The sequence below is a fragment of the Medicago sativa genome, chromosome 5 (assembly GCF_051527215.1).
Source record: "Medicago sativa cultivar Bolivia chromosome 5, Bolivia_mono, whole genome shotgun sequence".
Classification (NCBI taxonomy): Eukaryota; Viridiplantae; Streptophyta; class Magnoliopsida; order Fabales; family Fabaceae; genus Medicago; species Medicago sativa.
The window spans coordinates 41,973,078-41,999,134 of record NC_140753.1 but is presented as its reverse complement, the minus strand read 5'-3'; the positions used below and the strand labels follow the sequence as shown (position 1 = coordinate 41,999,134).

Sequence of the window (26,057 nt, the reverse complement as noted above, 5' to 3'; positions counted from 1 at the left end):
ATAATTGCAAAGAATATTTCACTGTTTTGCAATTATTGTTTAGATTCACTTGTTCCAACATCAAGACTCCGCTCTCGCTTTATGAATTGATGTTTGGGATGATGGATTAACGATTATCAAACCCTCCGCTTTCGCTTCCACAGTTTGATAATTGTTAATCCACGTTAAGACGGTGAATCTAGATTAGAAATTAGGGTTACATGGAAATTAGGGTTTAGACATGTTTTGTTTAGGATTGAGTCATTAGACTCCCCAATAATCCTAAGACAAAGAAGTCTACTCACTCATGTTCATCGTAGACATGGAGGAAGAAGAGAGAAATACGGTAAAATAAATTGCAAAGAAAGTAAAAGGGAAAATAAAGACTTTTATTAAAATAGCAATTGAAATAAACAAAGTAAAACGTGATTGTTTATGGTGGAGAGCTACTCTATTTATAGCTTTACATCTGACTTAGAAACTAAGCAACTAAAAGGGTAAAACGGTAAAGCTGCAACAGGGTAACTTGGGCTTGAAGAAAAGCAGCAAAACAGGTCCTGGAGACGGGCACGACCGTGCCACATGTTGGCACGGGCCGTGCCAAGCTTCTGAGTTTGGGGGAACTTATTTTTGTCCCGTATCTTCGTATTCTTGCGCTGTATTTGCTCCAGTCCTCTTTCTTTTGCTTCAAGGCACCTTCCACCATATATTTATTCCTAAAATAAAATAAAACACAATTTGAAGTAAAATATTCTAAACTAAAATAAAATGCAATAAAATAAAATCAAATCTAAAATAAAACTAAACTAAATAAGGCAATAAATAATACTATCTATGACTCATCAATAACCAAAACTCGCACTTACTGAACTTTTCAAACAATTGCTTCTCCCGTAGAATATCCAACACTATCCTTAGATGTTGAGCATGCTCTTGCGGATTCTTAGAATAAACCAGAATGTCATCAATGAAAATAATGACAAACTGATCTAGATATGGTTGGAAAATCCGATTCATATAATCCATGAAAACTGTTGGTGCGTTGGACACTCCAAAAGGCATAACCAGGATTTCATAGTGTCCGTAACGCGTTCTGAAAGCCGTCTTGGACACATCAGAAGATTTAATGCGTATCTGATGATAACTCGATCTAAGATCAATTTTTGAGAACACTGATGCTCCCTTAAGCTGGTCAAGTAGGTCATCAATCCTTGGCAAGGGATACTTGTTCTTAATGGTTACCTAGTTCATCTGACGATAATCAATACACAGCCTCATGCTGCCATCCTTCTTCTTAACTAACAAAACTGGTGCACCCCATGGAGACACACTAGGTCTAATGAAATGCTTCTGAATAAGCTCTTCCAATTGAGTTTTCAATTCCTTGAGTTCTAGGGGAGACATTCTGTAAGGTGCTACTGACACTGGTTCGGCTCCCAGAATCAAATCAATCGAAAACTCAATTTCTCTTTCCGGTGGCAAACTAGTAATATCAGCAGGAAAAACATCCAGATACTCACTTACAATAGGAATATCACTTGGACTCAAATCTGACTCCGAAGTCACGGTGAGCATAACATAAAAACCCTTATCCTGGGCACAAATAAACTGAGCCATCTGATACGTGTGCTTAATCAATTCCGACAAGGCTACTCCTTCCACCATACTACTAGTTGGCATGTAAATACTCTTTTCTGCACACCCTATATATACATGATTGGCTGACAACCAGTCCATACCTAATATAACATCAAGTTGCTTCATCGGAAGACATACTAAATCTATATAGTACGTCTTACTAGATACGATGATGGGGCAATTCTCACAAACATAACTCGCTACAATACTTCCGTCAGTGGTCGTGGTTACCTTCATAGGGGGATTTAATAACGAAACAGACAACTGAAGAGCTTCAACACATTGAAATGAAATGAAGGAACATGATGCACCACAATCAAATAAAACATTAACAGGATTCTGACCAAGAAAGCACGTACCACCAATCAAGTCTTCATTTGCCTGTGCCTTCTTACCATCAAGAGAATACACTCTACCTTTACTCATTGTGGCACTTACACCTTTGCCCTTATTTTCTCTGGTTGGACAATCCGCCACATAGTGCCCTGATTGACCACATGTAAAACAATTACATGAACCTACTATGCATTCTCCCTGATGAGCCTTGCCACACTTCCTGCAAGTTGGATACGTTCTAGGTGGACCTGTGTGCTTTCCCCTAGTTGGAGATCCCTTAGGCTTCAGCTTATCATGATACCTGTCGGCAAAGTTACCTCTGCTCCTAGCTCCTGGTCTAGAACCTTCCCTAGCTGCCCTTTCAAAACCTCGTTCGGCCTCCAAACTGTTATGCACCATCTCATCAAAATTCGTCAATCTCTGTTGCCTGACCACGGCGTAGATATCTCCCCTCAAAGAATGCCTATATTGATTAACTTTCCACATCTCATTGACCGCATACTCATGGTGAGTAGAGTAATATGATAGCTCCTCAAACTTCTTCGTAAAATCTGTCACCGACATCTGACCTTGCCTCAAATGGAGAAATTCCTGTTCCTTCCTGACCTTGTATGACAAGGGAAGATACTTTTCTTTCATCACTTGTTTGAAATTCTCCCAGTTCAACTCTAGCCCGTTAGTCTCCATCCTACGCCGAGCAGTTTCCCACCAATCCTGCGCTGCACCCCGAAACTGATTTGTTGCAAAAACCACCTTATCCTCCTCGGTACAGTTAACCATCATAAAAATCTTTTCCATTTTCTTGATCCACCTCTTAGATTTAGGTGGCTCACCGCTACCATCAAACTCCGGGGGATGGTTCCGATTGAATTCTTGAAAAGTTGGATTCCCCACAATAGGAGGTGGTGGAGGCGGTTGATGTATTCCCGGACCTTGCTGCATAGTTCAAGCCCACTGCTGCTGAGACTGAGTGTTCTGGTGAATCTGCTGCTGCATCATATGCATCATCTGTTGATTTTGTTGCATTAGTTGTGCCCACATATGAGCATCAGGGTTAACATTCTCCTGTACATCCGGGTTAACTCTTGGCCGACCTCGTCCCCTCCGTGCTCCAGACATTTTCGCTCTAACTGTCATATTTAAGTCAAAGTGATCAATTGCAACCAATATAACAATGAGGTCAATATCTTAAACACAAAAAGAACGAATACTTGGATTGTATTATTAATGACCCAAGGCACGATCTAGAATGACCTGCTCTGATACCAAATTGTAACGCCTAAATTTGAAAGTGTCTAGAATATTCAAATAAGCGTTAAACCTGATATTGGATACATTAATTATACAATAGAAAACGGCAACAAGTCGAAAGTATATATACATCATCATTCCAAAAATTTTATGTTACATTATTACACCAAAAGTTTGCCATACAGAGTGTATATACAAAGCTATAACAACTCGTCTCATAATATAACATAGGCATCTCTAATATACATCAAGGCGAATCCATGTAGTCACGATCAATCCAAGACTTTTTCTTTACCTTTTCCTTGCACAACCTGTGAACCTGAACAAATAAGGAGTTGGGTGAGACATAATGTCTCAGTGAGTTCCTTCTAGCCCTAGGCTAGTGATAACCTTGGGGATACTTAGGGTTATCACGTGTCTACATTACAACCTGACGGTTGATTATACATGTGTGGTCATTTACCCTTGGCGGTCGTGCAAACTAGATCCGTCTTAGATTTTCTCCTAATTTGTTATAGGCTTGCTAAAATCATACGTGCCATGGCGGTCGAGGGACCCTATAACCGCTTTGCTAAGATACGCTAAATTTATCTAAGCCTAATCATGAAACAATCATGACACCACCTAATACCAGACGAGTAGGGTAACCTAAGATCGTCTTTTGCATACTTTCTTAACATGTTCATATCTAACTTCATATCATAATCATGCATGAATATATGTTCATTAATACTTATGTTAGTGTTGAACAATCAAACATTAACTTGATTCGTTTTACGGAGAGTCCCGGGTGGAGTAACCCCGAGTACACTCCCATACATGACCGATGTACGTACCTTGGACTCCCTCTGTGACGTGCGGGTCCCTTATGGGTTGAACCATTCCCCTTGAGTCGAGAACCTCTCGTATCCCCCTGACGTGGATAACGAGAGACACGAGCACCTACATCTTGTATTAGCCTTGATCTTATGCATACATGAAAGGTTAACTACATGAGTTAAATACTTATAACTCGGATCCTTGATCAATAACTTGGGGTAATAACATACAAGTTCATGAGCGTAAGAAAGAATTCTTCGCATCTTAACATAATACAATCTTGAATAACATTCTAGTTCTTGACAACTACGTCAAGGCTCTAATTCCACACCCCTCAATAGTTATTGTATACTACTCATTCATCTCAAGCTATAATTCCCATTCGCCATGCTTAATTATACCATTTGAATACTTGTTTAACATTCAAGAAAACATTTTGAAAGTTTATGCCTTGGGGTCTTGGTTGGAGGGGTTATTGCTAAAAGAATCCTTTAAAGAAAAACCGCCGCGATACGCCTAACCACCCATGACGAGCAAAACAATGAGGCTTCCCCACTGTCTGCTCGCCATGGCGAGTAAAGTTGTGTGGGAGGCGAGCAGCTGCTCACCATGGCGAGTAGGAGGCGAGCAGGACCCCGTGTTCAGCCTTCTTGATCGCCTAGCGAGCTATTTACTCGCCGTGGCGAGTTATGACAGTCCAGCACCCCTAAAAATGGCATTTTTGACCCAAAAACCTCAAAACAAAACATCCCAAGGCATATCAGGGTACTAGGAGTCATATAGAACCTGTAAAACAGCCATTGAACAAGTATCCACAAGTATAAAGATGCATGGCATAAAAGGGGTAACATTGTTACACATAAACCCTAGAAAAATTATATAGTTTTCCTTGCAAGCAAAACACATCCCATGGTTGGATACTAACTAAGAACTCACCTAAAAAATAACCTCAAATTAAGTTCACAACTTCAAAACCTTGACAGTAAACCCTAAGATCAAAACCCTAGATAAGAGATGGATGTTTGGTGAAGTTTGCTTCCAACTTGTCACCAACAAACACCAAACCCTAGCCTTGCTTAAACTTCAACTTCTTGAAAGATTAGGAGAAGATTAAAGGAAGATTGAGAGTAGAGAGGAGTAGAGAAGTTTGCTTCATCATATCACTAACCAAACACCATAAACCCTAACCAACTCATGCTTGATTCCAAAGAGGAGACAGATGAAGCAAAGATTGTGGATGAAGAAAGTTGGTGAGGACCAATTTCTAGAGAGAAGGGAGAGCAAGGTTTTCTCACAAACCCTAGTGAGAGAAAGTGAAGAGAAGAATGAAGAATTTTGGACTTAAAGTCCTTAAATAGTCCCTTCCCAAGCAATTACCGTTTTACCCTTGACCTTAACGCGCTCAATCTATCGTTATCAGGTAAATCATCGTATCATAAAAGTGGGATATTACAATTATGAAACCAACTTGTGTTAAAGGTACTCAATTTTACACGAAGTTAAAATATTACTGAATCTAGTATTGCTTTTAAGATTTTCTTCTTACATTCAATAAGTTTTCATAAAAGTTTTGTAAAAACAGTTTATCGAGTCACAAGTTAGTTCTATCAGTTGCCACAATCATACTTTTAGGTGGAATTTATCTCCAAGAAATTATATACAATTGTAGAACTTGATATATATACAAAAGCGAAAAGGAGATACCAACATTTAGCTATATATATATATATATATATATATATATATATATATATATATAGTTCTTTAGAATCCTTCTCCATCTTCTTCTTCTTCTTCTTCTTCTTCTTCTTCTTCTTCTTCTTCTTCTTCTTCTTCTTCTTAAAGTTTCTTTTTAACCAAGAAAGTCTACATGAACAATCAAAAAGATTAATTTGTTAATTAAAACACCTATAATGAAAAACAATAGGAAAAGAACAGAGTGAGAGAACCATTCCAAGCCCAACCCCAAAACTGATGAGGCTTTGAATTAGTTATTTCCAAAAACTTTTTTCTAACAAATCAAAAGTTTCGTCATCCTTGGAGTTGAACGTGGAATAGTTCTCTCTCACTCTATTTTTCCCTTTTGTTTTTCATCATAGGAGTTTAAATTCACAAATTAAATGTTTTTATTTTTCTCGGACACATACTTGCTTAAGAAGAAGAAGAAGGCAAGGATCGATTCTGAGAACTATATATAATTAGTTATATGCTTGTATCTCCCTTTCTAACATCTAACTTATGCAAGAATTGAGGAGGAATATATTTTTATGATCATTATGATTATATCGAAAAAGGGACTATGGTCTTAAAATATTATTTATTCTGAAGGGACATAAATTATCAAAGGTACTAGGCTCTTAAGACCATTCTTAATTCCCAAGTGACATTATATCTATAAGGGTATATGGTCTAAAGAACACTCTTAATTTCGAGGGAAAAGTGTAATATACCGCCTGTCAGTGTTGGAATATTACCGTCGATCATGCCATAAGATTAATATAAAGGAAAGTAAGTTTATGGAGAATATTATTCAGTGATGACAGTCAAATACAAGCTAAGTCTCAGAGTCGTATTTACACGCTTAAGACAAAGGGTATTTTGGTATTTGCACGTCAACGGAGTATTTAATTGATTTTGGGGCCAAATTTCTTCATAATCTTTTCCCCTTTCTCTCTCTAGGGTTTGAGTTTGGCAAGAAGTTCTCCCTTCTCTCTACTCCCACGCCTCCTTCTCTCTTTCTCTTCCTCTATCCTTTCCAACTTCTTCCATCCATGGCAAGGCTTTACCTTATGATTTTTCAAGACACCATAAACATATGAAGCTTGTTTTGCATTGTTTTTCTCTTCTTCTCTCCATCAAGAATGGTTCACGAAGTTAGGGTTTGTTAATGCTAGAAGAGGATGATGCTTGGAAGCTTGGGGTTAAGTGATCATCTTGGTGAAATCATGGTCAAGAGCTAAAGAGAAAGTTGATTGGAAGATTGGATTGATGAACCAAGAGCTAGGGTTTGATGTTGTTATGGTGTGTATGGAAAATTGGAAGCAATTAGTGGAAGATTGAGCATAAGCTAGAGTATGGGTTGTGTTCTTGGTTAACTTAAACTTTGGAAACAAGGAAGCAAACTAGGGTTGGTTGTGAAGGGAAGATGATGCTTGCTTGAGCTTGAGGCTTGGAATTGCTTTAAGAACTTGCAAGGTGAGTTCCTTAGATAGTTCCCACCCTTGGGATTATGTGTTTAAGCTTGCAAGGATAACTATATAATTTTCTAGTGTTTATGTGTAGAAAGTTACCCTTATTATTATACTTGTGAATACTTGTTCAATGGCGGTTTTACAAGTTCCATATGACTTCTAGCACCATAATATGTCTTGGGATGTTTTGTATTGAGGTTTTTGGGTCAAAAAACACCATTTTTGCAGGCCTGGACTGTCATAACTCGCAACGGCGAGCAATTACTCGCCATGGCAAGCAAACACCACAGAAAGGGGTGTTTCCTCGCCACGAACTCGCAGTGGCGAGTTAAGAAACTCGCAGTGGCGAGTAGGTGAACTCGCAGTGGCGAGTAACAGGGTGGCAGCACCCTGTTTGCCCGCTTCAGGCCCTTTTCCCGTCGTTCGGTCTAGTTTTCTTCAAGCATTCTTTTACAGTAATAAACCCCTCAATACATGACTCCAAGGCATGGTTTTTAAACATGTTTTCTTGATCATTTAACAAGTATTGTAGTGTATAATTAAGCATGGCATAAGAGAATTATGGCATGAGTTTAACGAGTAGCAAGCAATATCTAATGCGGGAAATAAACTAGAGCCTCGACATAGTAGTCGAGAACTAGAATGATAGCAAGAATCACTAGGGTGATTAGGAGCGAAGTATGTTATCTTCGCACATGATTAAATAGATATAGCAAGCATAAAGTTGTGGATAGGATAGATATCTCTCCACCATGTTTATGAATGAACAAGAGCACTTACCGCTAATCGGATCGATCAAGGTTCCGAGGTAAGCTTTAAGCATGATTGGGTATAACCTAAATAAATGACAAGTATAAGTAGGTGGCATGTCTCTTGCTATCCACATCAAGGGGATACAAGGGGTTCTCATTATGAGAATGATTCAAGCCGTAAGGGACCCGCATGTCACCGAAAACGCAAGACTAAGTTTATAACCGCATGTCGGTGCTCGTGTCTCTTGTTATCCACGTCAGGGGGATACGGGAGGTTCTCGATTCAAGGGGAATGGTTCAAGCCATAAGGGACCCGCACGACACCGAGGGAGTCCGATGTACGTACATCGGTCATGATGGGATTGTTCTCGGGGTTACTCCACCCGGGGCTCTCCGTAAAATGAACCAAGATAAGAATGTTTGTTCAACGCTAACATAATGAGTAATGAACTTAGATGCGAATATGTATGATATAACTATGATTATGATCACGAATGAACTCATGCATGATTATGTTATGTACAAGTACAAGTTAAGTAAAGAATGTGATGCCGATGACGTTCTTAGGTTTCCCTAATCGTCCAGCTTAGGATTGTGTCATGAACATGTTACATGAAGACCTCGATGTGTTTACCGTATCTTGGCATAGTGGTCTTAGGTTCCCTTGATCGCCATGACACATATGATGATAGTAAGCCTATAACAAGTAAGATGAATTAAGACGATCCTAGTATGCACAACCGTCTAAGCATGCAAGTCCCCACACACGTATAATCAACCGTCAGGTTGTAAAGTAGACACGAGGTGATCGTAGGTTTCCCTTGAGGTTACCTATAACCTAGGATTAGGTGGAATTCACTGAGACATTATGTCTCATCCCAATCCTATTTTGTTTCAAATAAACAGGTTGGACATCAAGCTAGTTGCCGAATGGATGATTCAGCAAGTATGCGTTCGTACCGGCGAAAGATGAGATGGACCTTCAAGGATGTACCTTTTTATGTTTGGACAAGTTGAGTTGTATCATTATGTACGAACGAATTTAGTTGTATAATGTATTCATTCGATGTATTATTGTTGTAAATTTTTAATGTATCCAGTACTAAATTAATGCACTTGCTAGACTTTCTAGATACGGTCGATTCAGACCGTGCCTTGGGTCATTAAGTTACAACTAAGGAAGTGGGACCATTGGGTTCCAGGTAAATGTTTTAATTGTTGATGTTAGTTCAGCCTGATCAACTCAATTTAACACTCGACGGTCAGAACGGATGCCTGGGAGCTGAATAGGACCAGGAGGAGCGAAGTATGTGATGAAGATGTTTGAGAAGGTAGAAACTCGGAGTAAGAATAGTAAGAGTCTAATCGTGCCAAATGGTGGCTGGTGAGCTTATCAGTTTAAGTTTGATTTCTCCGAAAATACAAGGTAAAGTTAAGATGGATTGATTCGACAACGTTGGGGAAGTTGTTAAAGATATTTTGTATATCCGAAAGTGAAGAATTTGGAAGTTTTCAGGGTTAAAGGTATGTGAGTGAAGCTAAAGATTTGAATGCCCAGATAGGATAAGGCTCTAATGTTGGAATGTTGAGCGAGTCGACAGAGAAACAAGTTAAACCGTCCGCAGCAAATTAAGTTAAGATTTTATGTGGATATTCTATGATATCAGGATTAAGGCAATAATTTTTGAATGTGCCGAGAATTGAATCGAATGATGTTGATGTTTGTCGTGCATATGATATGAATGTTTTAATGATGTTAAGAATGGATAATGTGCATTGGATTGCTTGAGAAATAAGATTTAGTACAAAATATATATATATATATATTTTTTTTTTTTTTTTTGAGAACTGAGATGAAGAAACTCGCCAATAGCTAAATTTTCACTAATAGCGAAATTACTTAGATGATTTCGTTGATAGCGAATATGGGGCGAAATTTTCAGTTTTTTTTCCGAAAACTGTCAGTTCGTCTCTAGGGTCTGCAGTGACTATTGGAGAGTTGTCTTCACAACCTTTTTGCAATAACACTTTTTACAACATCAAGTAATGAATGCACATTACATCCTAAAGTTTCAAAGGAAAAAAAAAAGAGAGAGAGAGCATGAACAACCATTAACATAATCGATTCAGTTTAAGGTAACCTTGGAGATTAATGTGTCAAGAGTTTAAAGGAGTTTAGACCAAGTGTTTAGAGATTCCTGTATATGGAACGGAAATGAAGGCATGAAGTAAGAAGTTAAGGTGGAAAGGAGTTATGTTAGATGACAAGATTCTCAGGTTTTGTGGAGTATTAATTACCCCTCGAATCTATGATTTGCTTAATTAATTTACTAAGGCTCGTTACTATGACGAATTCTAATATTTGTAAAGTTTATAAGATTTTAGAAAAGATATACGCATATGGGTGATTGGAATTGATGTTCATAAGTTTTAAATGGAATTCTATAGGTACCGGTCGGTTACAACACATGTAAAATAATTTGAACACTTGGAGCAAGATTTGATGACACTGTTGTGTTATCAACTCGTTCCACGAAATTTTATGGTAACAACCGGGACCCAAAATTCAATATTTTATACATATAATAGAGAAACATCAACACCAATGATCCATGTGTAAAGTTATGAAGTTTTCTTCAAGAAGAAAATTAACGAGCTAGCATTGGTAAGATTAAGCAAAGCATAGCATGCGAGAAACGAAGATGCAAAGTAGGATGTTCAAGAAAGATATGCACGATGTGCAATATGAGCATGCTATGGAAATTCGAGATTTGCTCAGGAATAAACTTAAGAATGGTAATGATACGACAGAAGGTAAGTTTACTAGTAAGTATGTAAAGTTCAACCACAAGAAGGTAATATGAGAATACGGTAAGTCTATCATGAGATTCTGTCAAACAAGGCCTTATGAAGAGCAAGTTGCAGCATTGGATGCCACATGAATGGTCTTGAGTAGAGTTTAGAAAGATGGTAAACATATAAGAATAGGAACGTGAAGTTTCATTCGTCTCCGTGATTTTGAGGATTGGTTAAAGACAACCGATGGGAATTAGAGTAGCGCAACAGAATTAAATTGGTTAAGTTGTTAACAGTAATTATGGAATATGGAATTTTATAGTAAGAAGTCTAATGAGGAACACTATGAAATGGGCGAAGAGTTCTCGAAATGTTAGGTAAGTATTAAAACTTACACAGTCAGTGATGGATAAGGTAAAAGAATAAAGGACGTGTTTTCACCTAAGTAAGATTGGAAAGTTTGAAACCACTATAATGAAGTAATCAAATTGCCTATTGGTGATATCGAGCAAGTACAAGAACTGATAGTCGGATAGAAAGAGTATGTGTTCTGACAAGAATAATACATGTAAGATTCAGAAAGTTCTTTCCTGTGACTCAAAGTGATAATCAAGGCATCATGTGAAGTGATCGGTATCTGAAGAATAAGTGCCATACGGGTGAAGGTAGCAATACCCAAGCAATGTTTGAATATGATGTTCTGAAGAATCCAGTTCAGTATTCTGGAAATAAGGGAGCTAAATGTTGATATGTGGATCAAGGATCCTACATGGTCTAAGTTATACAGAAATGTGTGTCTGAAGCATACATATAGTTAAGAAGGAATAGAAAAGAGTCCACTTTCGAAGTTTAAGAATTTTATCACAGAAGGAATTACGATTCATGAGTTATGTATGATGAGATTCATACTCTCTGATGCCATGATTGTTAAATGATGACGATACTAGCTTGAATGGTGCCAAACCAAGATTTTTCAACTTTTAAAGTGAAAATGGGTATTAAGGGACTTGGAAACGAATTATTCTAAAAACATGATATTTTCATTTTCTGAAACCGATGACATACGCCATAAGTGAGTAAGTTCACTTAAGACGTGCGGACTTCCAGACCAACTCGTCAGTGGCGAGCTTGGGCGAGATTCAACTTTTTATAGAACATAGAAACTCGTCCTGTGGTTCTGCAGTACCGTTATCGGTTTGGATTCAAAATGTTTTCTTTAAAAAGGAAATACATATATTCATTCCAAGGATCCGTATACAAACGTTTATAAGATTTCTTAAGGTAAGAAGATAGAACAAGTATCGTTATTATCTAACAGTATGTGGCATTTGAAAGTATGTAATGCACAATGGAAAATAAGGTTTGACGAAATGGATGACAATGTTTTCTAAAAGGACATCTGAGACGTACAAGTATATGTTAAGGATATTCAAGTGCAAATGGTTTGAGTCAGAAAGTTTAAGAGCATGTGAACTAAGAGATACGTTGTTTTATCTTGGTTTTCGGGTGTCAAACATTGATTAAGTTTGAACCTTTTTAACCGGTGATATCTCATTTTTTCTTGGGAAGGGAAAAAATAAGCAAAACCCTTGAGAATCGAGGTCCGGGAGTTGTTTTCGCTACGGGAAGGTGTTAGGCACCCATAACGACTATAGTATCCTATAGGAACCGTCTTTATTTTCTACGCGCGCGCTTTATTTTTAAATGCTATTTGAAAGAGTGATATTAAGCCTAAGAGTTTTCTAAGTGAAGAATTGGAGGGAGAAGAAGATGTTTGAATCTTGTTTTATTTGAATTGAAGGAATTTCCTTGCCTACGTACCCTTTTAAGGGATCAAATCCACCGTAGTTCTCTTCCAAAAAGTGTTTTTGTTTTTGTTGGTTGATTTTAAGTTTGAAAATTGGAATTTTGAAGAATGGAGATCGAGAGGCCTTAAAGGCATGAGATTGAAGAAAAAAGTGAGGTTTGATTAGTTATTTTGGAAAAAAGGTCAAGTATGATTAATTTTCATTGAAATTTGATTAAGAAAATGAAAAGAGAAAATCAATGGGATTTTGGATCCCAAGGTTTATTGTGAAAATGATTTGAGTGATATTTGTCATACCCCAATTTTTGACCTAAGGTCCCACTGACACGTGTCCTCTGACCCGGAATATTCTCTGTCTTTTCAGTGAAAATTTCGGCAGAGAGGTATTTTAAAATACCTCATTTTGTTCCGATTCAGGCCCTCTTCTCACTTTATTTTTATTATTAGTTTTTTTTATTTTTTATCTTTAGTTTTTTTATTATTTCCATCTTTTATTTAATTCTATAATTTTTATTTTTATTTTCAATTTTTATTTTATCTTTTAATTAGTCATTTTTCATATTTTATTTTAGTCAGTTTTATTTAATTGTCCAAGTAAAAAAAACCAAAGTGTCAATGAGTCCAAAATTAAGCGTCCAGGGGTCCAAAATATTTTTTCCTCCAAGTCATGCTATAATCAGTGCAGAGTCAAAACTTTCTTCCCATTTTTCATCAGGAACGCGTTTCATCATCAATACCTCTTCTCACTTTTTTTTATTTATTAGTCTTATTTTTTTTAAACTTTTAGTTTTTATTTTTATCTTTCATTTTTATTCAGTCTTGATTTTTACATTTTTTTTATTTTCCATTTTATTTTTATTTTTTCGTTTAATTACTTCTTTAGGTTTTTATTATCTTTTTTAATGAGTCCAAAAATTGTCAAAAAATATAGTGTCAAGGTCCAATTTTTTTTTTTCTTCCTTTCTCAAGTGTGCCACCAATCATGCCATTTTTACATGTCAACTCTCCCATTTGAAAATTCATTCAAATCACATCCCAAAACCATCAATCTCATTCAAATCCCCATCAAAGTGCATTAAACCAATTTTCCATTTTTCATCAACCTTAGAACCTATAAATAGAGCTCTCATCCTTCACAATTTCACACACCAAAAGTTCTCTTGAGTTGTCAAAGAACTTTTCTCTCTTCTCCCTCATTTAGCTTGTGTTGACGAGCTATTCTTTTCTTCTCCCTCTTTTTTCTGTCCCTTCGGAATAAGTCCCTTCGGTAATTTTGTCCCTTCCTTTTATTTTCTTTTATTTTCCTGCATTTTTATTTCTTTTTAGCATTTTTTTTATTTAGCATTTTAATTATTGTCATTTATTTTCCAGCAATTAGAATGTATTTAGGTCCAATGTAAATATAAATGAGAAAAAGTGTGTGTGTGTGTGTGTGTGTCTTTTTTTTTTACCGCTTTATATATATCAAAAAAAATTAGATTAGGGATTTTGTGGTGATCCAACGTCACTACAAAAATCCACGCGCTTTTAATTTTATTGCTCCGTTAGTTTAATTTTCATTTATTATTCTAAAACAACAAAAACATTCAAATAATCAAAAATCACAAAAATATTGTCATAATAAACCTTGATTTTCAATCAAGTGATCGTTCTTTTTATTTTCTTTCTTAATCAAATATCAAATCAATTTTAATCATACTTTGAGTCTATTTTCTTTCAATATAAAAAATACAAACCAATTCTCATTTGCCACTTGGCTTTTATTTTAAAACCTTTTTCAAAAACTAATAAAAAACACACAACCAATCAAACGTCAATTTCTACCCCGAACTACGTGATTTTGATCCTTCACGGGTACGTAGGCAGAGGACTCGTCCTTTCAAATCAAATTAAAATCAACCTTTTCTTTTCTTTTTTCACTCACCATTTATATTCATTTTACTTTCATTTCTTTTAAATATAAGCAAGTTTAAAAGCACAAAACGTTAAATAAAACCAAAAGGTTCTCATAGAGTACTACGAATGTTTAGGGTGCTAATACCTTCCCTAAATATAACCAACCCCCGGACCCCCCAATTTAAATAAATTTTTTCAAAGTCGTGAAATAAATTAGTGAGTCAAACGCTAATCAAATAGCCTTGATCTCCGAAAAATGACGCGACAATATTGTTCAAGTTTTTTGGAAAATTGATTTTTCTAAGTATAAACCTTAAGCATTCATCTAAACATTCAATCCTAAACATACATCTAAACATGCATACTCTAGCCATACATCTAAAGTGAGGTGTGTGCATGTGTCGGTGTTTGTGTCGGTGTACATCATTAGAGTCCATAGTCCTTTACATCATTGGCCTAGATACATTCTATGGTCTTGCAAGGAATTAAAAATTGTATGAAGTAAAATACACCACCCTAAGTTTTTACATGCTACATCTTGGCAAGAATTAAATTGCAAGAAAAATAGAAATGAATATGAGATGAGAGGAGCTTATGGGATGCATGAAACATGAAATGAAAGTGGTTAGTGGCATAAGGTGTAATAGCATGAGAATTATAAGCAAAAGAAATACTAAAAAAACTTGACAAAAAAGTAATGAAACACTTAACCTAAAAGTGGCAAAATACACCTAAAATTTACCATGACATCAAGACAAATATATGACCTATAATCCTCATATCATGACAATTTTCTAAAGATTTTATTACAATTAATGATATGAGAATTATAAGAACACATTCAAGTCAAGATTCATGATATATCTAGGCATATTTGCATCATTTATTCACAAACATAACTTGCAAACCAAGCAATTAAACCAAATTCACACACATGCAGCAAAAGCACATACAAACAGTAGCTAAAACTTCACAAAATCATATGGTATAGGTCACAAACTTTTATCAAGAAATTGGAATTAGCATCAAGCAATTTTCACAAGTTTTTTAATTCAAAACATCACAAAATAGCAAGAAAATCAACACATTATTATTTCCAAGTTTTAATATGCAAAAATCATCACCAAAATACCACAAAACTATCAAGAAATGTGTATGAAAATCTTTAAAAATTTTAAAGAATTTTTAGACACAAGGACATATAAAATTTCACAAGTTTTAACAAACATAGTAAACAATTAACTAGAAAATATCACATATTTTTTAATCTCATAACAACATCAAAAAAATATCAAGAAAATGATCTAGAACACATAGAAAATTTTTAGGAATTTTTTTACCAAAATATTTGAGCATATAGGTGTGCAAATAGCAAGAAGCAGTGACAAAAATAGCAAAAAAACAAAGAAACCACGCAGGAAAACTAAGCCCAAACCCAAGCCCAGGGGAAGTGGATCCTGGATCTTCCAGGAATCAAAGAAGGCCGTTGGATTGATCCAATTGGATCAAGCCCTAGATCTGACGGCCAGGACGCAAAACCAGCGAACCAAGACTGAACCAGACCGGTTCAGTCACCTATACAAAGGCTGGTGGACCGGTCCAATTCATTATCACCATTCGTTTCTCTCTCTTCTCTCAGGTTTCTCTCGTCTTCTCTCATGTTTCCGTCGTCTTCTCCGGCGGGTTTCACCGCCGCCGGAGACCTAACCGTCACTCAAACTCACCAAAATCCTATGATCTAAAGCTTTTCACCGTTTATTCTTTGTTCTAAACATGAATCAATTAACAGAAATCACAAAAAAGACCTAGATCTATGTAGATCGGAACTGTATCTTTACGGTTTTGCAAACTTTTTATGTTTTCTGAAACTTTTGAAAGGAACTTCATGAAAGCTTCCGATCTACATGGATTTAGACATGAAAGGCGCTAGTAAACGGCAGAACACAGGACTTTGAAAGGAGAAGAAGGATCTGAGGGTTTACCTGTTGGAAATTGGAGATTTGGGTGAAGGAACGGTTAGAAAACGTCCTGATGCTTTCTTCTTGTCTCTGGTAATCTTCTTGATTCGAACTTCGAAGATAAGTCGAAGTTTCTTCGTCTTCTCACTCTTCGTCTCTGTGATTTTGTCGAACTGGTTCTTTTTACTTCGATTCCTCTTCTTCTCGCCTCTTCGTCTCTGTGATCACACTGGTTCGTCCTTTGGATGATTCAGTGTTGGAATTGCAGAGGCTTTCGTTCGATGATGAAGATTCTCTTGGAATCTCTGAGAACTTCGAACTAATTTTTTTTAATTCGAACTGATTTTGTTACGTAATTGTTGGATTGAGTCTTGTGTGATGAAATTGATGAGAATCTGTGGTGAATTGGCGTGGATTTGTGTTTAGGAAATTCAGTTAGGGTTTGAAAGGGGATGAACATTCATGGTGTTCATATGATTTTCTGGAATTTTCTGGTGTTTGATCTTTGATGATCAGAGAGAGAAATTGGGGATTGTTTTTGGTGATTTGGCGCGTGATGATTGGGCCTTTTATAGGCTGACACATGTGTTAGTTGGACCAATACCTTGCTGCCACGTGGGTTTGGACTTGTAACAAACTGTTGGACCATTCTGCAATTTCCAGGACTTAAAGGACTGACCTGCAAAAAACATTAAGGACCAATCTGCAATTTTTTTAGACTTTGGGACTGAAATGCAATTGACCTAAAAAAGGACTAAAACCAAAAAGTTGACCTAAAATTAAAAGAGACCTAAAATAAAATGACACAAAGGGGCTAAAATGCAATTTTAGAATTTTTTAGGACTAAAATGAAATTAAGATAAAATTGAACTAAAATTGGTAAAATGGAAAATAACGTAAAGTGAAACGATTAAAAATGACAAAACGGACTAAAATGAACCAATTACTTAAATGAGGTACTTTAAAGTAACCTCTCTCTGTCAAAATTTCGCGTGAAATGACCAAAATGCCCCCGGGGAATAAAACGACTAAAAATGACTCAGATGCAATTTTTAAAATGATTTTTAACAGAGAATTAAAGCAAGAATTTATACAAGCAAATTAAAAGACTCAGAGACAATTTTAAGAATTTAAACAGGGTTTTAACATATGAAAAGACTAAAATGCCCCTAGGGGCTAAACTGACTCAAAATGACTTCAAATGCAATTTTTAAAATGGATTTTGACATAGAGTTGAAATGAAGACTTATTCAAACCAATTGAAAAGACTCAAACAATTTTTAAAGGACTAAAATGAGTTTGGATTTAGGAAATGACTAAAATACCCTTTTTCATGAATTTTGTAAATAACATTGAAATAATATGCAGAGAAAAATGCAATTAATCAGAGACAAATTCAAATGACTTGAAATGCAAGAAAGATGTTTTGGATGACCTAAAATGCAAGAAAACATGGACAAATACACTGTTAAAAAGATTTGTAAAGCTAAGTTGAAAGATAAAGCAGAGTGAAATGTCAGTGTAAACAATAGCAAATTGGCAATTCTTCAAGAGTAATAACCATATCAAAGATGAAAGAAAATTTGAACAAGTATTTTTAGGTCCAAAATTAGGGTATAACATACGTGTCTCAAGTTACATAAGGAAAAGTATGTATAAGCTAAGTGTTTACATGATAAGATAATTATGATGCAATTAAGCACTGCAGGGCAAACCTGGATTCTAGTGAGACTCCAGTTGAAAGGCAAATCCTGAGTGTTTCAGATAGTGATAAGTTACCCATATATATGAATTACCCTAACCAGGTGAGATATGGATCCGAGATATCTGGTAATATGCCGTAAGAATAAGTTTTGCTCATGATGTTTTAAGTTAAGTTAAGATTATGAGAAGAATGATTCCGACGATGCAAGGGTTATTTCGAGATGTTATGTTTGAACTCGTTATATGTTAAATGATCTCTAAATTTCGAGGACGAAATTTTTTAAGGGGGGTAGACCCGCCTGTCAGTGTCGGAATATTACCGTCGATCGTGCCATAAGATTATTATAAAGGAAAGTAAGTTTATGGAGAATATTATTAAGTGATGACAGTCAAATACGAGCTAAGTCTCAGAGTCGTATTTACACGCTTAAGACAAAGGGTATTTTGGTATTTGCACGTCAAGGGAGTATTTAATTGATTTTGGGGCCAAATATCTTCATAATATTTTCCCCTTTCTCTCTCTAGGGTTTGAGTTTGGCAAGAAGCTCTCCCTTCTCTCTACTCCCACGCCTCCTTCTCTCTTTCTCTTCCTCTATCCTTTCTAACTTCTTCCATCCATGGCAAGGCTTTACCTTATGATTTTTCAAGACACCATAAACATATGAAGCTTGTTTTGCATTGTTTTTCTCTTCTTCTCTCCATCAAGAATGGTTCATGAAGTTAGGGTTTGTTGATGCTAGAAGAGGATGATGCTTGGAAGCTTGGGGTTAAGTGATCATCTTGGTGAACTCATGGTCAAGAGCTAAAGAGAAAGTTGATTGGAAGATTGGATTGATGAACCAAGAGCTAGGGTTTGATGTTGTTATGGTGTGTATGGCAAATTGGAAGATTAGTGGAAGATTGAGCATAAGCTAGAGTATGGGTTGTGTTATTGGTTAACTTAAAGCTTTGGAAACAAGGAAGCAAACTAGGGTTGGTTGTGAAGGGAAGATGATGCTTGCTTGAGCTTGAGGCTTGGAATTGCTTTAAGAACTTGCAAGGTGAGTTCCTTAGATAGTTCCCACCCTTGGGATTATGTGTTTATGCTTGCAAGGATAACTATATAATTTTCTAGGGTTTATGTGTAGAAAGTTACCCTTATTATGCCATGCATCTTTATACTTGTGAATACTTGTTCAATGGCGGTTTTACAAGTTCCATATGACTTCTAGCACCATAATATGTCTTGGGATGTTTTGTATTGAGGTTTTTGGGTCAAAAAACACCATTTTTGCAGGCCTGGACTGTCATAACTCGCAACGGCGAGCAATTACTCGCCATGGCAAGCAAACACCACAGGAAGGGGTGTTTACGCGCCACGAACTCACAGTGGCGAGTTAAGCAACTCGCAGTGGCAAGTAGGTGAACTCACAGTGGCGAGTATGAAGGTGAGAAAAACACAAGAAGGGGGGGTTGAATTGTGTTTTGAAAAATTCTTCGATTCTCCTAAAAACTGAACACACTGATCAGAAGCTAAGTGAGACAGCTTCTGAAGTGATAATCAGAATCTAAATGCAGCGGAATAAAACAGAGAGAGAGAAGAAGAACGACACAAAGCAATTATACTGGTTCCTTCCACAATCCGGAAGTAGTCCAGTCCCCCTTGCACTTCCAAGGAGATTTTACTAAGAGTAATATCTGATTACAATTGCTCAAGCACACAAGCAAGAGACTTCCTTTGCTCAAGCACACAAGCTAGAGACTTCCTTTGCTCAAGAACACAATCAAGAGACTTCCTGCTCAAGCACAACTGCAAGAGACTTCCTAACTAAACAAAATTACACAGAAAATTGTTTAGGTTGAACACTTGATATACAATCAGAGGTGCTCACAATACAAATCAGATACAGACTCAATGGACTTAAGAATTTCTAAGAAATGACTTTGAGACACAGAAATTCTAAGTGAATGTAGAACAATTTCAGCAGAGATTTGGCACTTGTAAAAATATTGAGAGTCTTTTGTTCAGTATTACCAAATCTCTAGGTCTTTACTCCTTTATATAGAGGTGTGAAAGAGACGTTGTGAAATTGCCAGAGTCGTTGTTGAAGGTTGATCTTTCACCTTTGATCTTTTGCCTGATTTGATTATTGTCCTATGAAGAACTAATTTGAAATCCATTCCTTATCCAAAGGAACATCTATGCAGGCGAAGCCGTATTCTGGAGCTGTTTTCTAGTCTTGTAGCGTGGGCACAAAACAGAGTAGTGGAGAACGTGGTTGTACAATTCGTACAAATGTCAACGCTTTCGTCCAAATTGCAAGCACATGCCTTCAAACACCTTTGAAATGACCGTTGCAAAATTCCACTAATCCTTTGTTGCGTTTTCGAATCCAATAGACAGCTTTTGCAGTGATAATTCTTCAATTCTTGAATCTTTGCAAATCCAGTTGATATTCAGCTTCTCGTGAAATAGCTTCTGATGAGGCAGCTTCTGCAGCTTATGATCATGCAGCTTCTGATGATATGACTTCTGGACCTCTTGTATTCAGGAGCACTATTCTTCAGGAGCACTATTCTTACTTCAGAAGCGACTAAACTTCAGGAGCGCTTTTTCTCTTCAGTAGCAAGTTGCCTTCAGGAGCGTCCAAGCTTCAAATTTTGTTGTTTCCTTTGCTCTTTATTTGCTCATTCAGAACAAATGATGATGTAACTTTTTAATTATGGTCCTGTACACTTGAACAAATATTAGCTAGTCCAATTTTCAATTTTTAATATCTTGTTACCATCAAAACTCTTTAAGGTTCATTGTTAAACACATTTTGTTCCAACAATCTCCCCCTTTTTGATGATGACAAACAAAAGTATTTAAAAATTGATCAATTGTTGTTAATCTAATTAACAAGTTGACTTTGGGGTTCTGAGGTTTGTAAGCTCAGAATCTGAGGTTTGTAAGCTCAAACTCCCCCTGAGTCTGATAGTCTTTAAGGTGAGGTTTGTAAGCTCCCCCTAAGTTCTATCCAGGTTAATTAAATTCATTTTTCGCACAATAAAATTATCAGAGCTTTAAAAATGAATCATTGAAAGAATTAACTTATAGATAAGAAGAATGGTTCAATTAATTTTACTTGAATTTTGATACTCCATCTTTCGTTCATAGCTTATACCAATAAGGTAAAAAATGATAGAAGTTTTTCAAAAATTTCAAATGCCATTAATGGGGCTCAGAGCCTTTAAATACTTGTCACATATACTCCCCCTTTTGTCATTATCAAAAAAAATTGAAAAAAAATAAGCATAAAAGACAAAAAGATTTGAGAAAAACTCAAACATGAAGAGAGTATAATACGTAAACTCAGAGCCTATAGACTTATCAATAATATAGAGCATAAATGACTAAATAAATCAGAGCAATGTATATGTATATGAACAAGAATATCCAGGCATATGTGAATCAGAACTAGCTAAGCAGTCAGAACCATTAAGCATTCAGAAGCATTAAGCAATAAAACAAGAAAGTTTCAGAAGCAAGAACTACAGATCTAAAACAAACAACAAACAAAAAAAAATAACACTAAGGTGTGCAACTATGGGTTGGTTTGTTGTTGTTTCTTCATCTTCTCCATTTCTTCCATTTTCTTCTGCAACAGTTCTTCAAGATATTGTTGCCTCTGGAGAAGAGCCTGTTCCCTTGCTCTAGCTTCTTGCTGCTGTTGTGCCATCTGTTGCCTCAGAAGCTTAAACATCCTTGCGTCTCTGGTCAAGTAGTCCATTTCTGAGAAGAATGGCTTGTTTGCCAGGAGCAGTGTAGGACTTCTGACTCTGAGACTTTTCTTCAGATGCTCCATTAACTTTCTGACAGAAGCGTCCTTGCTTCTGATGCACTTAGCCTTTATATCTTCAATAAGCTCAGCAGTTCAATTCTGAAGTGATACCCAGGAGTCTTCATATGCGTTGGTGAGATCAATTGTCCTCCTTTGATCCACCAGATTATGCATTTGAGAGAGAATAGTGAGTAGCTCAGCATTAATATATCCAGATTCCAGGATGTTTGTGGGTGGTTGTTCAAGGGTTTCAAGATCAGAATCGTTGTGAGTAAGGTCCTGAACAGGGTTAGGAACTGGAATGGTAATGTGTGTTTGTGTGGTTGAAGATGAAGGCTGGTCAGAAGCAATGTGTGCGGTAGAGGTTAGGTCTTGGACATTGACTTGAGAGTTGTCAATATCCATGGGAGTTGGTTGGGGTTCAATGTGCTCTGGTTGGGTTTCAGTTTCAGTTGGTGGTTGTTGTGGGGAAGTTGATGGTTGATTGTTGAGTTGGAGGTCAATGGTTACTATTGGTGATTGTGGGGGTGTTGTGGATTTGTGTGGTTCAGGTGTTTGTTGATGGGGGTTTTCTGAAACAACTTTATCAGAAGCAACTGCTTCTGGAGTTGTCTCAGAGGCTTTTTCTGAGGTGGATTCATCTATAGGTAACTCACCTGAGTAGTGGAGAGCAAGGCTGTCTAAGACAGAAGTGTCTTCTGAAGGTTCAGGTGCAGGTGGTTGTGATGAAGAGAGTGAAATGAGGGGTGAGGTGACTGGAATCTGACATACCTTGACTTTAGTTCCAGCTTCTGAAGTGGTAGCACTAGGTGCTTTCAGAACCGCTTCTGAAGCTTTAACAGCCACTTCCTTGACTTCTTCAGACTTCTTCTTGAAGAATTCATCACATTTCTCCAGTCCTGAAGCCTTGAGCCTTTGATCCCTTTCCAGATTGTACTGAGCTTCTTTCCTCTTTATCTCAGCTAGCATCTGAACAGCTTGCTTATCAGCTTCTTTCTCCATATCAGAAGTCACTACAACCATTGGAGTGAAGGTTAGTTCAGATGCCTTCTCCTTATGCTCATTTCCCTTTATCCCATCAAGAGCTTTGTTCAGATGCTCTTCTGTGATGATGGACTCTGATCTGCCCTTACTTCTTTTTATAGGAATAGAAGCAGCACCAACTTTCTGCCTCTTTCCTTTATCCTTTGCAGCATCAGACTCTGAAGCATCAGCTTCTGGAGTTCTAAGATTCACATTCTGATCCATCTGTTCTTGCTCTACGTTATCAGCACCAGCAAATTCTTTCAAAGCTTTTGCTTCTCGCCAATTTTCTAGATAATCATCAGAACGTTCCTTAGCCATCCTCTTCATGGCTGGAGTCACTTCAATAGAAGATGTTTTCATTTCAACAGGTGCCCTTTTCTTCTTCAGCTTGGGCTCAGCTTCTTCCTTTTCTATTTCATCCAAAGCTTCATCCAGTTTTTCCTTGTGATAAACTGTTTCAGCTTTCCCCCTCTTTCTTTTAACATCCTTTTTTTGCTTGCCCTTAACTGTAGCAGTCTCTGATGCAGTAGCACCCTTAACCTTCTTTCCTTTTCCTGGAGCAGCTTCCTTCTGAGGGCTAGCATCTCCCTCCAGGACGTACTCAGCTACTGATTTGGCTAAGATTTCAGGATTGCTTTCCTTAAAGATGGAAGGAAAATCCCTGATAATCTCAATTTCTTCTGTGGTCATCTCCAACCACTTTTCATCTTGAGGGGCTTCCTTGATAAACTTCATAGAGAATAAACTCCTGCTACTGATAGTCCTTTCAGCAGTAGATACTTCGAAGCATCTATCAGAAGCACTCCTTGTCCTCTTTAAGAACTCCACCACCCTTCCTTGATGAAAGATCTCAAAGAGCAATCTTCCATAGGGCACTTGTTTCCTTCCTCTAATAGTGCTTTCGTTTATAGCCCAGCAGAGATGATCCATTACATATCTGGGGAAGTTTATCTTTTCCAGAATAGCCATGAAGTAAATTGCTAGCTTCTGTTGGTTGTTGGGTTGATCAGACCCTCCTGCTCTTTGAAAGAAGCAATCATTACTGAATTTCACCAACATCCTGTTGTGAATCTCCATTTTTGAAGGCTTGGCATCTTTCTTTCCACCCAGAAGAGTGTTGTAGTAGCCTTTTAGTAGGACATCTTCCTTCTTGACTATCTCTTGGAATCTTCCTTCTGCATTCATTCTACAAGCTTTAGCTATAACGCCCTCAGTAATGGTTATAGGAATGCCCATCACTTCAGACCTTATTTCTAAGCTATCAAATGATGTAGGATTCATATCCATGGTCATTTTCCCTTTCTTTGACCCAGCTTGTTTGCTTACGACTTATGCAGGTTTTTCATTGTACACTTCAGCTTTTAACCAAAAGTCCTTGACCAAGTTCACATATGTTGGCCCATTTAGCATCTTGAAATACTCAGACAGCTTCTGAGTTTCTATCAATCCTTCCATATTCACTTCGTACTTCTTGAGTGAAGCAAAATCCACCGGTGACTCTACTTGAACTATTAAGGATTTCCATGGAATATCCATAGTCTTCTCTTTGTAGACGGACCCAGATTCTGGTACGCTATGCATGTTTGAGGTAGATTCTGAAACTTTTGAGCTTGATGATGCCATTTGATGATTGAAGAAGATTTGAAGAAGATGAAGATTTTAGGGTTCTAGGGTTGAGAGAATGCGCTTACTTCGCAAGACGTTTGAAAGCAAATATGTTTGTTGTGAGTGAGTAGTGTGTGAATTGACAAAGTGTTAAAAGTAAAACGATTGCAATTCAAAAGAGACAAACAAACATAACATTAATGACAATATTGGGGGCGCGTGAAAAGTACTTTCAAAGCTATTAAATCATCATTGCCCTTTTAGTTATACACCAATACATACAGGCCACGTCAGAGGTTCACAGAGTAACTACCAAGTTAGTGGGCCAGAAGTTACTTTTAAAAAGTAACTCCCAACGTTTCCACTAATTCAACTATTCAGAAGCAACAAATCCAGCTTCTGGACTTCAGATGCTGACGTCATTATTATCAGAAGTGAGTTTTCCTCAGAACCTCAATAAAGAGCTTCTGATGGACTACTGCTTCTGAACTGACTTCAGAACCTAAAATCCTATTCAGGAGCAAGCAAGCATTTAATCAGATACAAAGTGCATGTTCAAATTTTTCTTTATAAAATCAAATCTTTCAACAGTTAAAGGCTTAGTAAATATGTCAGCCCATTGATTTCCAGTATCAATGAATTGTATATCTAAAATTCGTTTTTGAACATAATCTCTGATAAAATGGTGTTTGATTTCAATGTGCTTAGCTCTTGAATGCAAAATTGGATTTTTAGACAAACAAATAGCAGCAGTATTATCACAATAAATGGGAATATTGTTAGCAATTATCTGATAATCTTCCAACTGATGTTTCATCCAAAGTAGTTGTGTACAACAACTTGCAGCTGAAATGTATTCTGCTTCTGCTGTAGACATAGCAATAGTTGTTTGTCTTTTGCTAGCCCAGGATATAAGATTATCACCCAGAAATTGACAATTGCCACTGGTTGACTTTCTTTCAATCCTATCACCAGCATAATCAGCATCACAGAATCCAATTAGCTTATAATCTAAGGATTTCTTATAAAGGAGTCCAAGATTAGTTGTTCCTTTCAAATACCTGAAGATTCTCTTGACAGCAGTCATATGAGATTCTCTAGGATCTGATTGGAATCTTGCACACAAGCATACACTGAATAAAATATCTGGCCTAGATGCAGTGAGGTATAATAAAGAACCAATCATACCTCTATACAGCTTCTGGTCAACTTTAGCTCCTTCAAATTCTTTGCTTAAGGTGCACGTAGGGTGCATTGGAGTGTTCATCACTTTACAATCTTCAAGCTTGAACTTCTTCAGAAGCTCCTTTGTATACTTAGATTGATGAACATAGACTCCATCTTTGCATTGATTAATTTGAATGCCTAGGAAGAACTTCAGCTCTCCCATCATGCTCATTTCAAATTCATCCTGCATTAACTTAGAAAATTCCTTGCAAAGAGATGCATTAGTAGAACCAAATATTATATCATCAACATATATTTGCACAACAAGA

The 26,057-nt window shown here is 36.8% G+C and overlaps 1 protein-coding gene across 1 annotated transcript; it reads right to left on the bottom strand.

Annotated features, from left to right (window-relative positions):
• Positions 1 to 1,221: 1,221 nt before the first annotated feature.
• LOC146922199 (uncharacterized) lies at positions 1,222 to 2,895 on the bottom strand. The gene is made up of 2 exons (XM_085711488.1): positions 1,945 to 2,895; positions 1,222 to 1,848 (listed from the first exon to the last, which is right to left on the bottom strand). Exons 1-2 carry the CDS (start codon positions 2,893 to 2,895, stop codon positions 1,222 to 1,224), a joined length of 1,578 nt encoding a protein of 525 aa, XP_085567614.1.
• Positions 2,896 to 26,057: the final 23,162 nt, after the last annotated feature.